The 16,768-nt window shown below is 37.9% G+C and overlaps 1 protein-coding gene across 1 annotated transcript in view; it reads left to right on the forward strand.

Annotated features, from left to right (window-relative positions):
* Positions 1 to 16,768, forward strand: part of GABRA4 (gamma-aminobutyric acid type A receptor subunit alpha4) — a 49,004-nt gene that overhangs the window by 18,257 nt on the left and 13,979 nt on the right. The window contains exon 8 of the mRNA XM_039550853.1: positions 1,076 to 1,335. Coding sequence (XP_039406787.1) covers positions 1,076 to 1,335 — 260 coding nt within the window. The remainder of the gene's footprint in view (positions 1 to 1,075; positions 1,336 to 16,768) is intronic.

Here is a 16,768-nt window from a genome sequence, read left to right on the forward strand (position 1 = left end):
ATTTTTCTTCTTTAGTGGGAAGGATTGATTTCATGGTGACCAGTTCTCTGTATGGCAATGTGTAGGTGAAGCTTTTTTTAATCATATTACCTTGATGGAATGCCATCATTTAGCAAACAGGGATGTGGGGAATCTGTTGAAAAACATATCCTTAATGAGCTTAAATTCTTCTGAGCTAAGAATTGCATCTTGAATTAGAATGGGTACAGTGTTCTTTTCATAAGAGTAAAAACATGTCTATTTGTAGTCACTCATCCTTGAGGTTATCATGCTAGGATTTATGCAGTGTTCACTACATTCTTGGGGTTTTACTTTCGTATGATATGGGATGTTTTTTTTTGATGAAAACAGAGAAAAAAAGACCTCATTCATTTGTTTTAATACAGCATGTATTTGCATTTGAAGTACTACCATGAAGTGGCCGTATTTTGAGTTCAGTGTTCATGCTTGCACACTTTTTAATTAAAGTTGTTCTTTCAGAAGATGAAATTCTAATTAAATTTCATTGGCTGACTAGTAGCAGAAGGCTGTAAAAAAAGGTGATATTTTCTTAACTAACAGAGTTTTTAACATAATATTCTTCCTTAGCACCAAAACAATTTGTCATGATTTAATGGCTCCTGGATTACGAGTGTGATCAGAGGCACAGATGCAGGGTAATAGGTGGCATTCAGAACCCTTTACAGGAAAAGTCATGTTTTTGTTGCCATCTGAGGAGTATTCCCCAATTTAACAACTTAAATTTTATTCAAATGTTTAGAAAATAACTTGTAAAAAATTCTACTGAACTTGATGTGAAAAAAAAATGAAACAAAGGCTTCTGCGTTTTCTTCATGTGAACTTCAGATGATCTGCTGAAGCCATGGCTTCCTGTGCCTCCTTTAAAAAGTGGTTAACTGTGGGCTTGGCTGCTCATGGATATGTGACGGTTGCCATGACTTAGATCTGATGCAGTGTTCACAGGCAGCAGAGAAAGACTCACAAGTGATTTAAAATTCTTTGTTTGAAACTGCTTGCCAGTTCTTGCTTTGTTTTACTTTGATTCAACAGTTCTTTGGCTTTATTTTTTTTGAAGGAATAACCACAGTGTTGACAATGACGACACTGAGCATCAGTGCAAGACATTCACTGCCAAAAGTATCCTATGCTACTGCCATGGACTGGTTCATAGCGGTTTGCTTTGCCTTTGTGTTCTCTGCTCTTATTGAGTTTGCTGCTGTCAACTATTTTACTAACATTCAAATGGAAAAAGCCAAAAGGAAGACGGTAAAGTCCCTTCTTGAATTTCCAGTTGCTCCAGTACAAAGAAAAAGAAGTACAGAAGAGACATTCATGGTACGTTTTCAGCTTACACATTTTCTGTGTTTTTGGTAGTGTTTCTTGGTAAAAATTGGCCTTTAGCTTCTTCCCAGGTTCCCTTTGAGCTAATGATGCAGTGTACATCAGCTTAATGGAAGGCCAATACTACACTATATTCAATTATAAAAACCTGTAAAACATGATTCAGTTCTTATTTGCATTACTGAATAAACACAGGGGAGAGGTGGTTATGATGTCCATCCATACCTGCAGTCTCTTCTATGTTTATTTGTGTTTTGGTGAAGGTCAGTTAGGATGGGTACCTTGAGGAAACTTCATTTCCTTTTGCACTTTGATTCTGTATGGACTGATTATTAGGCCAAGATACTGCAGATTGTAAGGGCAGCATGTTATCTTATGTAGCTAATGTCTTTAATGAATTAAAATATATTAAAGCGTTGCAGTTGTACCTTGGAGCACTTCCCTAAACATCACAGTTCTCCTTGCATTGGATATATTGCCTATCAAGAGCTTTCTTTCTTTATCAGTTACAATTTCAGGAATTTTTGAAGAATGCTGGATGGAAACTTTTTGCCTACTATAGATATCATTTTCATGTAATTTTTGTATCTTTGCACAGTAGTTCACCTCAATTCCTGATAAGTTTTTGGGGCTCTGTTTAACAAAATGCTTTCTTGCTTTCCTAGTGCTTTGGATTAAGTGTGACTTGTGTGGGAGCTGTTTTAGTGTGTGGACTAGTTAATAAGAGCTTGATCTCATTTCCAGTAGAGTTCACTGGTGATTACCCCTTCCTCCCTTTTCCCATTCCCAATAAGTGGTGCTTACTCTCTGCTACATCTATTCACGAGGCACACAGCTAACAGAGTCATTGCAGCACCTGTCCCAGCCGTGCAGTAGGCCAGTACTTCCCAGCCATGACTGACTCTTGGCAACACCACTCAAGAAGTGAGACGCTGACAGCAGCATTGTAATTGACTTACTCTTCCTGTCAGGCTGACTTTGTAATTTCCTTTGGCTGAGCCAGGATTTCAGAAGTGCTGTTTTAGACTAACTCTTGTTAATTTTGTCTTCTGTCTCTTTTAACATCTCGTTTGTCTCCTTCCCTATTCATCTCATTTTTGCCTTCCCACCCCTTCCATTTTCTATTGCTGCTCAGCTGCTGTCCACCCACTTCCATTTTTCTTCCTCTTCTTTGCTCTCCTACTGTAGATACTGTTTTCAATCTCCTGGCTATGTTGTTCTGTTAGCTCCCATTTCTGCTTAAAAGGATAGATGTGCTCCTGAAGGGTTTGTTATTTGTCACTCCATTGGCTGCTGGCAAGAGACAGGAACTAAGAAATATGTTTATAGTAGCACGTAGTTCACCTTGTACACAGAAGTATTAGTGCTATGAGCTTATGCTAAGCTTCTTGACTGTGCAGCATGAAGTTTAGTAGAGTATCTTGGCTGCTCCTGAGGAGTGTTAGTAAATACTGCTTTTGGTGGTTGGTTTTATTTGCACGCATAGGAAAATAAATTACATAAGAACAGTTTAATCCTGGGTTTATTTATAAGATTTTATTTAAAACAATAGGAAAAACCAGTAGTTTTCTCAGGAAGGCGAATAAAACTGTTATTCTCATGGAGGCTTAAGAAAACTCTTTTGATTCATGGACTGAATTGCTTTAAGTTAGTAGTGTATAATGCTTAGCCATTTATACATATTTTGGAGAAATTTCTCTTTTCTCTTTTTCTTTCTGTTGTTGTTATTATTATTATTACTATTATTATTTTAAAAACAGCAGCAACATACACAGCTTCACCCAACCTGAAAGATAGATAAAATGAGATGTGAACAGTTCTATTCCACTGCTTAATTAATACTGCCGTGATAAATGTGGTAACGTTCTCACAGATTGGAAGATTTTAAAAGCACTCAAGGGAGCAATCTACTCAAGGGGTTACACATTAATGTTATGATTATGTAAGTGAGTGATAGTGTTGATTTTACCTTGAACAGTTATTTTTTTTCACGGCTTTCTCCCTAATTATGCTTATACTAAGACTTGAGACTGCTCTTCCAAGACAGCCGTACAAGGTGAGCCCACAGCTACTGTTACAAAGGCTTAACTACCATGCAATCCTTTCTATGACTGGAGGATTACTTCTGGTCTCCTGCTGTGCAGAACAGAAGCTAGGATTACTTCTCTGATTCTCTAGAACCTAACATAGATGCTACACTCTGCTTTCCAACCTGACATGTAAAATACTCCTTGCTGTATTTTTCTTATAAGGACTAATCTAGAATTCTCTTTATTTCTTATTATTATGTATTATATTATCTTTTATTATTATTATATTATTTCTTTATTCCTTATTATGAATCTGATTTTTTGTTCTGCACATATACTGTCTAGTCAGTGCTGATTTACTAGAGATAATGAAATCTCAGATTCCTTGGTACTGAGATTGATGGTGAGTTTGTGGTGCACAAAGAATGCAGGACAGTAGCTGGGCTGCAGCATGTCATCTGTAAGCAGTGTTTGTTAATGTAAATCTACATATTTTTTCTCCATAGATAAATGATAGGCTTGATTTCTTGACCCAGTTAGTGTTTAAAAAAATTTCTGTACTATACTGGCACTATTGTGATAGAAATTCTGTTGATAGCAGTACAATTGCCAGAGCTCAAGGAAAAGTTGTGTTTTAAACTTGAAACTTTTTTCAAACAGACTTTGCCTATAATACTAAATTTGCTAGTCTCCCAAAATTAAAGATTTTCACTTAGCCCAGGGAGGAAGTGTCTGCTAATTGGGAAAGAAGATGACTGAACACAGTTCTTTCTGTTGTATATCTCACCATTTGCAACCTGATTGGATCTTCTACTAATTGGCAGGGGGAAATCTCTGTGTTAAGCCTATTAGACCTATACTTTAGTCTGCCTTGGAGTGGCTTACAGGTGTGTCTGCCTGCTTTTTTTGCAAGTGAGGTGCCAGCTGTATAGGTCCCCTGAAAAATTACAGAGCAGTTGAGGTTGTTAAGGAAAACAAATACGGTGATATTATACTTTTAAATAAGGGTTTTATGACCTGTTGATTCTGCATTATTAACTGGATGGTTTCATGCATTTGACCTTTTTTTTCCCTCAAGTAACATGGGGGGATTGTCCTTGAAGGATTCTGTGAGGGAGCAAGTTGGGTTATGAAACTTGATTAGCTATGGAACATGAAGATTTTTCTATCTGATAATATTAGAAATTAGGCATAATAATAGTAAACTTCGGTAAAATAAAGATAAATTGCACATTATTAGAAGTCCTTTTTTTGAGAGGAAACCCACAGAAATAAAGTGGGTTTTCTGTATTGAATCAGTTCATATAATATTACTCATGCTAATTAGAATTTTTAGTGGTGGGTTATTTTTCTCTTCTCAGTCAAAACCACTTTTTTTAGTTGTCTTGGATCAAAGGCAACTCCTATCATTTATCATTATGATCAAATGATTTGGATATATTATTTCATATTATATATTTCTTCACTAGAACCAATAAATCTTTACTGTAGCCAATGTGGGCTATCTGCTTTTCTAAGTTATTCTCTTATGTAGTTATATTTACTTTTTTGCAGCTAGATGATGGGTGTGACTGATGCATACACTGATTAAAGTAAGCATTAAATGCAGTTCAGAGGCTAGCTAAGTAGTCTGAACTGTGTCAGTTCCAACAAAAAATCATGGCATCAAGCTAATTTACTGGGCTGAGGGTGGCAAGAGCAAGCCTCCAATAGCTGCAGATGCAGTGCATGTTCCTTTATCACTTGATTTGACTTTAGCCATGATAATCTTCAATATTTTTTAATACTCCTTCCCCTCCCAACCCCATTTCAACTCTTCTTGATGTCTTTAACTTCTTGATACAAAGTTAATGTGTTTCAATAAGGAGTGCAGGTCTGCAGTAGACATCCCAGGAGTAGGATCCAAGCTTTTATGAGGTCTCCCTTGAGTTTACAAGGGACTTGGACAGACTTTCTATCAGGCACAGCAGGATAGCACTGAAATACGTCTAAGCCAAGAGAGGTAGGTTACACCATGGTTACCTGTGATTTCCTTGTTTTGGGAGCAAGTTAAAATGCTTTCTGGTTAGAGGGAATGAACCTATCCCTAAATGTTCTGAACTACTTTCTTTAGTATAAGCAGAAATGTTGCTGCAAGTCAATGTGTGATGGAAATGAATGATTTATAGTTTGTTATTGGACTCCTGAGTCTATTTTTATGCTTCTGTACTATTTCCTTTTTACTGTATTCCTATGAAGTTTATTTTTAAAGACCTACCCAGTTTTGGAATGAAGAATGCTAGTGAAAAGTAGTCTTCAAAAAATAGACTCCTAAACACTGGTAACATGAGCTTCAACCTCAGCTGTTTGTTAAAAGGGTGCAAAACTTGGGAAAAATCAGGTCAGACTCAAAAAAGCCCTTTTGAATGGAATTATTTCTTCAAACTCAGTCACAAGTAGCTTGTAACTGTCGATTTTCTTCCTCTTTTCTGAAGACAGTTACATGTCATCTTGTCTTCAGCAAGCCCTGTAGCATCTAATGGGGGAGCTCGGGGGTCAAGCTCTTCACTGCCATGTAGGCACACACTCCTCTCCTTGCTTGGGTGGTATGTGACTGGCATCCACCTCGCAAGTTTACAAGAAATGTTGTCATGTGGACAACACGCTGCTTTTGTGTGTTTCAGATGTATTTTCTCTTGTATGAAATACTTGTCTTGTATGGACACAGCTCAAATTATATGATGGGGATGGGAGAGGAGTGGAGATCCTCTGGCAGCCCTTGGTGAACAGACATCTAGAGCAGTTAATCTGGCTGATGGCCAGCTCTGTTCCCCAAACTCCTGACTTACAGAACAAAGATTGGGCCTGATAAATTGTTCTGATGGGCTGCATACAATCTTGAGGCTATAGGTACGATACTTCTTTTTTTAGTGTGTGTGCCATTTTTTTGTTGTTGTTCTTAATCCCTGAAGTTGATTAATGATGAGATGTCAGCAGATAAACTCTTGTCTAAGGTCTAGATTTGAAGTGAAACAAAAAATTTTAGCATCTGGATGAAAACTTCTGTTTGAATATATAGACTATTCTGTAATAGAGAGGTACAAAAAATGTACCAGGCCTAGAGTAGTACCACTTGGTTACTTTGCTCCATCTTTGGAGTAGTAGAATAATAGCTTCCTTTGTCCCGACAAACAGTGAAGTGGAGTTAAACCCTGCTCCCTCATATGTGAAAGGAAGTATCTGATGAGCAGCTCAGTCTTGATGGCAGTACTTGGGCCACAGCTCTGGTTACTAGACTCCTTATGTGGATGCATAGCCCATCTCCTTTGTATGACTTAAACAGTCCTGCAGTTAGAACACCATTTCAGTTTTTAAATGTAATGACCATTTTTTTCTGCTTCACTACTTCTCCACTGCCTAGGGTGTTACGGTTTGGGTTTTTTTAGGGCAGTGGCATTTAAAACTCAGATCCTAATGAAGGACGTCAGGATCAAGAAATGCATAGAGTTCATCTAAATATAAGGACAGGACCATACAAATGGAGGCTGCTGTGCCATGTGAATAATTTCTTTGACATGTAAACAGTTTTCTGCTGCTCTAATTTCATTAGTCAACATTTTTGTTGTTGATGATTTACAGTCAAGATATGCTAGCATCAGGTTTAAGTAGGATGAGAGTGGATGCAGGTCATAAACAACTGGCACATTTTGTACTAAATGCTATTTGAAAGGTAGAACAGATTGATCACCTGGGAGAAGGCTGCACTGACTTAGTGGGAAATTTGAATGTTTGGATACCTGAAGATACAATAGATCCAAACCAGTTCATAAGATATTTTGTTAGCTGTGATGCTCAGGTTAAATGTTTTGTGGGGCTTTTTTAGCTTCCTTGATTTTATTTGCCTTTTTGTTGTTTTGTTGCTTTATATTTTGGGGTTTTTAAAAGTTTTTTTGTGTTTTTTTGGGTTTTTTTTGTTCGGGGCCTTTTTGTTGTTTGTTTTGGTTGTGGGGTTTTATTTTTGGGGTTATCTAGTGTGTTGTTTGGGGTTTTTGTGGGTTTTTTTGCTTGTTTTTGGTTGGTTGGTTTATTTTGGTTCTTTTTTTTTTAGTTTTATTTTTTACTTGGTTACTAGACTTAGACAGTCCTACTGATCAACTGGCACTATACCTAATGTATAAAGTGAAATATGTGCTCAAACAATATGATTTGGGCATAAATGTGAGGCATAAAGATTAAATTTTTTTAAAAAATATTTCACATAATATGTCTTTTTCAATAGCACAAATTAAAATGCTATATTAAAAAATTTTGTCTCTCTTCAACAACCTAATGTTACTCTACCTTTAACATGGTTGGTTGTGGAATGAATTTAAACTGTAAGTAGAAACATTTCTCTACTGCAAAGTGAGCAAAGTAATTAATGGAAGTAGGCAATGTAGTATGGGATTTGTGCCTAGATTCTGACCCAACTTAACTGTGATGTAAACTCCAGTGAATTCCAGAATTCAGTTATAATGAAGGTAAAAAAATGGCAGGGTGTTTGATCAAATCGCTGTTGCAATTTAAAGGTGTGCAATGAGTTATTTTCTTATTGTAGTGGAAATGTTTTTTGTGGGTTTTTGGGGGGGTTGGGTTTGTTGTGGTTTTTTTTTTTCAATATGCAAAAAAAGAAGGAGGAGTTTAGTTGCAACACCTGGCTGATAAAAAATCCTTCTGGTGTGCTATCTCCTCCAAGCCTTACTAGGAAATGTTATAATTGATCATTCTTCAATTTTCTGTAAGTATTAGAATGAACTGTCACAAAGTAGGCAGGGAAATATGAAGGATATACTTGGCTGTTACTCATTTGATGCTAAAATGCCTGACAGTGTTTACTGTAAGTAGTGGAACACTTTATTTAAATAGTATTAGGATAAGACATCTCTTTTGGGAACCAAAGCATAATGCTGTTATTTTAAAAAATATGACATCCCATTGTTTTTAATTCCAAAAATATATGTGAATGCCTTTCTCTGTCATTGTGATGATCTACTAGAAAAAAAAAGACTACTATGCTCCAAAAAAACCATGTTCCTTATGTTTTTTTTCATTAGCATATACAATGCATGTTTCTGTTTAATAATAAAAAGTTATTTTCATGCCAATACCAGTTGCAGGCATTCATATAGGTCTTATATTGATATAATGGCAGTTTCCTCCCTTTTTTTGATCTTTTTTTTGTAGAGGGAAATGTTACGTAGTCAAAAATATGTGGTAGTATTTCAGAAACACTGAGTCAGGGCAATTCTTTATGGTGACAAGGGTAAAATTTTGAGATTGTTCAGCATCAACCCTTACACTGCAAATTGTTGGGGAGCTTATAGTTTTCCCTGCGATGCTTAGTATTAAGTGATATCTTTGAACACAAGACTCTTCATATTTTCTGCTTAAACCTTTTCATGTGTTTATATTTAAATTTTAGTTTTGTTTCCCAAAGTTTTCAATACTGGTACATCCAGTGACACCAAATTGCATTTGGGGTTCACAGCTGTGTGTGAGATTTCTGGCTGGCTTCACTTTTATACAGGGAAAATTGGAATCAGAAGAAATAAGCTTTGAGCGGCTTGGGAAGATCTACAGGGCAATGAGTGTTCCAGGCATTTTCAGCAAACTACTAAAGCAAATTTAACTACAGCTTTAAGGTCAATGAAAATTGAAAGATCCAGAAAATAGCAAAGGTCTTTGGTTCCTAATCAGCCATTCTTCTTCCTTTCAGAGATGTTACACAAATAACCACCACAGTTCATTAGGACATGATTTAGGCTAATAGATTTATTCCCCACCACAGTTATGTTTTCAGTTCTTTTATTTTTGTCGTAATATATTTATATAGCTTTAAGAATTTTAATATATAAAGCTTTAAGAATTGTGCACACCAGTGCTTAAGAACCATATACATGCATACTTACATTTAATACATATACATACATATATATGTTTGCATGTGTAAGGCTTTTAGGCAGCATACAGATGGATGTGTTTATTTGGCATAAATTTGGCATCCATTTATTAAAAAAAGTTTCTTGTAATTTATGTTTCTTTAATAACCTCAAATTTACTTTTCATCTACTTAGTGCACTTTTAGGCACGTCTAGTGGTAGAACATAGAATGGAGTGCTCTTCTTACCTCTTTTCCCCTCCCATTACATGATTCAGATTGCAAAATGAGCAGAGTGGATAGTGGACTGGCTCTTAAAACTTATCTCCCCTTTGTTTTTCCTTTCCAAATAATTTGCACTGCTCTCTGCACTGCTAGAGCTATGACATAGAATTCATTGTGTTTTGTGGCAGGTGGAGCTTTTACTTGGTCATATTCCAGGGCTCTGTAAGGCAACCCAAAATCTCTAGTATTATTGCAGTAAAATTCTGATTGACTGGCTCGACAACACAGTAGTAAACTGGGGTAGATTTCTCCTCCAAGTTTTGCTTTTGCTCGCAGCAGGTCAATATGGTGACTCAGTGGGATCTGGGACAAGCAGCATTATTTACACTGATGACAACATGCTGCTTTCCCTGATAAATGTCAAATAGTGTGGATTTGGCAGGTTATATACAATGTCCTCCCAGAAGAACAGACTGTTTTCTTAGGAAGGATTGGTAAGGATAAAAACCACTATGGTAGATTTTAATAGGAAAATATTACTAAATTATCATACAAACAATTTTGTTGTTGCAGCTAAACAGTAAGTAATGTCAGACTTTTGGTTGCTTTAAGCCTTCCAATTTTTCATGAATTTTTGTTTGGATTAATTGAGTTCTCCCAGTTTGGGAAGCCCATGCTGTCATATAACACATTACTGACTCTCCTAAGTATTAATTTACCGGTGTCTCATGGAAGTTTTAGTAGTGCTGTCATGAAAGACTCTAATTGTATTCTTGGAAAATTAACAGAAAAGCATAAAGATGTTTATTGACTGTTCACTTTTAATTTCATTCTACTAACACCTGATTGTTACATGCCTGATTATTTTAATAAACAATTAAAATTCTTTGCCGTTTTAAAACTGCTTTGACTGTGTTGCCCTTTTCAGGAAATCTTTTTTTTTTTTCTTTTTTTCTTTTTTTTTGACTGGTTGGTTTTGTGTTCGGGTTTTATTTTTTTAAGTATGCAAAATGGTGATTAGACACCTGAAGGGCTTAATTACTAAATTTCCCTGGGTGGGCATGTGCATTACTGACTTGCTGCTTCTTAAGTGTTTGCCATGCATCTTAGGTGTATACTTACCCTGTTTTGATTCAGTGGCCAGCATGCCTATAAGATACAGCCTCCCACAAATCCCACATGGGAATCTGAGCAGACTTGAGTCCTGCCTTTTCAATATTGGAGGATTAGATTAGTAGCCAGACTGCTAGGTAGTCCTTGGCATGTTAAGTTCCCATTGAAGCTGCTCTTGTTATGTTAAATAATTTATATGGGGCCAGGGAGAAGGAGAGGAATTGATTATGGAGCCAGCTTGACTGTGCATGCACTGTGATGGGAGGGCAAGATTGAAGTGTGGAGAATGCAACATGTATAACAAGGAAGGATGACCACTTGTCCTAGAATATCCAGTGGCTTGGTGGGGAAATGCTTGAGATGTGAAAAGCCTGTGTTGATATCCCTGTGAAAGTAAGGACAGATTTGAGAAGTGGTCTATTACCAAACCCATGTACCCATCCTGGTTGCTGGGTTACAGTAGAGGACGACAGAGTCTTTTTGTGAGTGTCTTTTTGCAGTGTGACTTAGCTGTCTCACCTCAGGAAGGAGCTCAGAGCTGGAAGCGCTGGATGCAGTTGGGTGGCTCCTTCTGCAAAGGCATGAAATCTAGGCTGTGATCCTACCCGGGGCATTTCTCTCCAGCTTTGACAGCTGCTTGCTAGATGTCAGTGTGTTAGCTCTCTCTCCCACTAGCACTGGTACCAGATGGTGGTGTTGTGACTTGTAAATTCTGTTGTGCATTTATCCCTGGCAAAGAGAAGCTACTGCTTTAAATATTGTACTACCTCAGTCCCAGAGAGAGGTACCATTTTAGTGATATCCTGTGGCAAAGATCTGTTGTGAACTAGAAAATGTATTGATCTGCAGCAGTGAACTCTCCACTTGAGTAAACAAACAGTGCAAAAGCAGCCCTGGGATCTTGCACAGTGACGCTGTGAAGCTCTGTCATAGGGTGAGGCTGATGCAGGTCTTCAGAAGTGTCTGTATATCCAACCCCACAACTGCTGAGCTGTTTTCCAAAGAGTGCTGAGGCAGATTAGAAGAATACATCTGAATTGTATTGCCAATATATGGTTCTAGTTTTAATGTGTGCCTGTTTTTCAGGAGTTGATGATGGCTGTGCTTCCTAGTGATCAGAGGGCCTAAGGGGATTTTCCATGCGGAGTACTACTGATACTCTGTTAGCTCAGGCAGTAAGAGCTGCTTATTTTAGTTTCACATCTCAAAAGGATGTGTCCATCATAAAAACTATGAAGAAATTTAAAATTGCAGAGACTGATTTAAAGCTGCTCTGTAGAGCACTAACAGGCTATAGGAAGATGCTCTTGAGTTGCGTGAAACAGCTGACTGTACAGTGCTGTACCAACGCAAGAATTTCTCACAGCTTGCAGTGTTCTCACTGCTTTTGTTTTTAAATACAGTCCTAAGGATTAAGTTCCCTGAGTCCCTGCTAATCACTTTTACCATTGCTGCATTCTTCCCAGGACTTGGCTTGTGACTTTTAAATTATGTTCTTGTTTGTTTTACAGATTCTAGGTTGGCCTTATCATAGGAAATATGTGGCGTGGTTGTTACCAGCTCTCTTTGTTCTATAACAAGATGACTAAGTTTGTCAGTTCAGTACTGTATATTGCTGTGCTGATGATCCCCTTCCCTTGAACCTCAGCTCAGCTGCTGCACGCTACTTCAGTTCATGCTAAATTTGCAATCTTGACTTCATTGAAGTGCAAAATTGCCTTGCTTGTCAAAAACTGGTAATACATACAAAACAATCCAGTACTTTATTTTTTTTGGCTCAAGTTGAGGCTTACATAGACTTAGAAATAGTTTCAGAATTTCCACATTATGTGAGCAGCTGTTTATGGTGTACAAACCATGTTAAATATTGAAGAGTGTCGATCGACTCATATTTGTGCATCATTTTAGTACTGTAGTAAACAGCAGTATCCATCAAAGTTGAGCTTAAATAGAAAAGCAAATGATGTATGAGTTGCTTTTTGGCAATAGATTTATTGTAGGGTTTTTTTGTTTGTTCTATACATTCTGTCATAGGAGCTGACCATCAGACTTACTCCACAAATCTGCCACAGTAATTAACAATAAATTGTATAGATTTATCCTGACCTATGCTAACAGCATCTTTCATTGTCTTATTCATGGTTAATTGCATGTGAATCCACTGGTCAAGGGAAGGATACAGCATTAATTACCACATTTTACTCACACTTTTAAGGAGGCTGGTTTAGATGTCCTGTCTTCATTCCAAGTGAAATGGACTTTCTGTTCTAGTACTAGCAAAAGGGCATCTTGCATCAGGACATTATATATAGGAAGAATTTGTACTCAATGGTTCTTTCCCTAATTTAGTTCTTTTAAAGATAAAACCCATGAGAAATAGCAGTGATACTTAAAATTAAAGCAAAATCTCTATGCCTTTTGAAGCAGTAAATACTTCAAAAGCTTTTGGCATAGTGCATGCTATGTGACAAAATTTGTCTGCCTGAACCTGAACCTATCCTACAGCCTCCTTCCTCCTCAGTGAAGTATGCTTATGCATAGGATGGGAGTTTTCTAAACCTCTTTCACTGAGAACATTTTTGGTTTTCTTTTCTTGTTTTAGTTGTATTTACTAATGAATTATTCATTTCACTGGAAAGGAGGAATGATTGTCATAGTTGTATTTACTAATGAATTATTCATTTGGCTAGAAAGGAGGAGTGATTATCAATCTCTCCTGAAAAAGACTGTATTCCACGTTTTCCCATATTTGGTCAATTCCTTGGCTTTACTATACTCACCTATCTACCTCTGGCATGATCAAAGTTTTGGTGATAAATATTTCAACTCCCATCGAGGCTGGAATTTAGTTTTCACTGTTGCCAATCTTGGCTGTTAAAAATAAAATAGGCATTAGAGTACCCCAGCCAACCACAGAGCTTTAGCCAATGAAGGTGTCTTACAATTAGGACAATATATATATTCTTAGATTATTATCAGAGCCCTTGAGAACTTTGTTTCTGCATGGACAGGAATCGTGTGTTCAAATCACTCAAAATTTTGAAACTCATCCATAGTGTTTCTGCCAGTAAAGGTTCAGAGCCTGAATTCTCCTGACAGGACAATAGCAAGAAGGTTTCCTCTTGAAGGAGGATATATCAGAGCAAAGTACTTACAACTTTGGTTTGGTGGTGCTTATGATAAGAGTTTCTGGTTTGTGTGGAATTGGTTGGACCAACTGGTTGGGCCTGTCAGATGGATAGGCTATTTCAAAGGAAGGGTGAGGCATCATTTATGTAAGAAGAATTTGTTTTTTTTGTAGAAAGGCAGTCTTTATCAGACCTGTTAAGCCTGGCTCTGCATCGTGTAATAGACTGGATGTTATGGTATTTTCCAGGCTCCCATTTTGCATTCCTGAGCTACACAATTTTAATGTCTCCCAAAAGTCTTACTGAAATGTCTCCAGAAAATCAGAATCTTTCTCAGTCTAGAGTGAGAATGTAAAAAATGTGCACTCGGCATTTCCTGTGGAGCCCCCGTCTGGACAAGCACGTCAGTCCTGTTGGCTCAGGACAATTGAGTGGTTTCCTGACTTGCCCTCATAAAAGAATCATTACTTGGATAATCCCTGCCTTTCTTGGCTTGCATTTTCATTTGTCTTTTGTTTGATTTTCATGTTATATTTCTTGTTTTTGTGCCTGTGATGGGTTGACCCTGGCTGAACACCAGTGCCCACCAAAGTTGCTTTATTGCTCCTCTCCTAAACTGCACAGGGTAGAGAAAATAAAATGTTCACGGGTCAAGATAAGGACAGGGAGAGATCACTTGCCAATTACCATCATGGGCAAAACAGACTCAACTTGGGGAAAATTAGTTTAATTTATTACTAGTCAAAGCAGAGTAGGGTAATGAGAAAATAAAACTAAATCTTAAAACGTCTTCCCTGCAGCCTTCTTCCTGTGCTTAATTTTACTCCTGAATTAATATCTTCTGCCCTACAGTGGTTCAGGGCGATGGGAAATGGTAGTTACAGTCAGTTCATTACAAGTCACCTCTGCCACTCTTTCTTCCTCAGGGAGAAGAGTCTTCACACTCGTGCTCCAGTGTGAGGTCCTTCCTGGGGGAGACAGTCCTCCTTGAACTTTTCCAGTGTGAGTCCTTCCCAGGCTCTGCAGTTCTTCATGAGCTGCTGCAGTGTGGGTCCCTTCCATGGAGTGCGGTCCTGCAAAAACAGGCTGCTCCACACTCCAGCATGGAGGACCTCCATGGGCTGCAGGTGTATGTTTGTCAGACACTGGGGAAGTTTCTGGCAGCTTCTCGCAGAAGCCACCCCTGTGGCCCCTCTGCCATGCAAACCTTGCCATGCAAACCTAATCAGTGCTTCCAAATTAAAAGGCAGTAGGTTTGTGTTTCTTGCTGTTGTTTTAAAAAAGGTTAAGTGAAATAATTTTGGGAGGTAGCAAGTGCTTTGCATACGTTTATACTTTTGTTTGTCAGATTATCATTGTTGTATTATCCTTTTACTAGGGGTATATACCATAGCTGAAATGTCTGTGAAATGCTTTCTTAATACAAACTGAATGTTGTATTGTACTGTGTTTTACAACAGAATTTGGTTCATTAAGGCTCGCCACAGAATCAGACTTGTTCGATATTTTTATTAGTGAGCTTGGCACTAATCTTCAGATGATGTAGAGTCGTGAGATAGCTTCTGTACAGAGGAGAAATAGACTAATGTAGAAAGAAGTGAGTTATCTTTGTTACTTTGAACAGAGAAATATGTCAGGGCCCTACGTATACAACCAGTAATAAGAATTTTTGCTAGAAACTTTTCAACTGGACAGCTCAACAAGGAGGGATACCTGAGTGCTTCGAATGAGGAGAATGAGCTATTGTCATGATATTACTTTGAGTAAAACAAGTGCAAAGAAAAGATAAATGGGGGTCATGATGGTCAATGTTCTGGTGAGGCCACCCTGGCAAGGAGTGTGCATTGTGCTCAGCTTTGATGGGGTGTGGACCTGGTGCTCCATGGAGCATGCTTGTTTCAGTACATTTCAAGAACAAGGTTCAACTCAAGAACACAAATCCAAACTATTACAATGACATTGTGCAAGAACAACTGATTTTCTGTGATACTTCGTCTGTGGAGCTTGTTAGAAGTGCCACTTCTGATTTCTATGCTCTGAGTGACTGGAAGGTGGTTCCCAGAGAATTAAAAAAAATGTGCCCATATTTTTGGTGCTTGTTATGCTGTGTTATTTTGTGATCTTACAATGTTATCTGTTTGAGCTTTATGTGTACATTTATGTGTATGTTATGAGAAAACTGGGTTTCTCTCTAAACTTGAAGTTTCTGAAGTGTTGGAAGTTTTCTGTGTCAGTAACAAAAAGGCGAATGCCCAGTAGGCTTTTACACAGATACACATTTTGACTATTTGAAAAAGTATAGATAATTTTATTCCAGGTTAGAGACTGTAATGGAAAATAAGTAGTAAATCCAATAGCAACAGGTCTGGTTGGGTCATTTAGATGACAGTTGAAGTGGGAGAAGATAAGGTATTGTGCAAATATATTGATGGAAACAAGTTCCTACAAAAGAAATGGAGATGACTGGAATGTGAGGAGCCTGACTGTTACCTGTCTCTCTTTTACCTGTGTCTGTAGTGGATGGTGCACAAAAGGGAAGTATACTGAGATGGTTGCTGAAAACGTGACAGTACAAGTGAGCAAGAACATAGAATGGTGTCTCTGTAAATTAATTGCACTTAATTTATTGTTTTGCTCTTTGGACCATTCTTTATGGTTGCACATGGAGTGACTGAAGATGTGGTAATTCTATTCTCCAGCAGCAGCACTTCTAAGCCACTTGCCTAATGTAGGCAGAGAACAGGAAGGAAGCGAGACATGTCTTAATTCCAGTGCAGATCTACTTTGCACCCCCTGTCCCAGCCTGCGGATTTTTGCTCCCCAGGCACTGCTTGAGAGCTTTGCAGTGGGTGACTCATACTTGAGCAAAGCCGGGTTGTCCAAGGATCCACATGAAGAAGATAAAACTCACCTCCTCTCATTGACTAGTGCCAGCCTCTTGAGAGCACAGAGCTGTTGTTTTGGGCAGTGAACATTAATGACTTCCATCTGCTTAGCTTTGCAAGCCTTCAAGTGACGTGCAGCACTCCATCAGA

The sequence above is a fragment of the Corvus cornix genome, chromosome 4, assembly GCF_000738735.6.
Source record: "Corvus cornix cornix isolate S_Up_H32 chromosome 4, ASM73873v5, whole genome shotgun sequence".
NCBI classification, from domain to species: domain Eukaryota; kingdom Metazoa; phylum Chordata; class Aves; order Passeriformes; family Corvidae; genus Corvus; species Corvus cornix.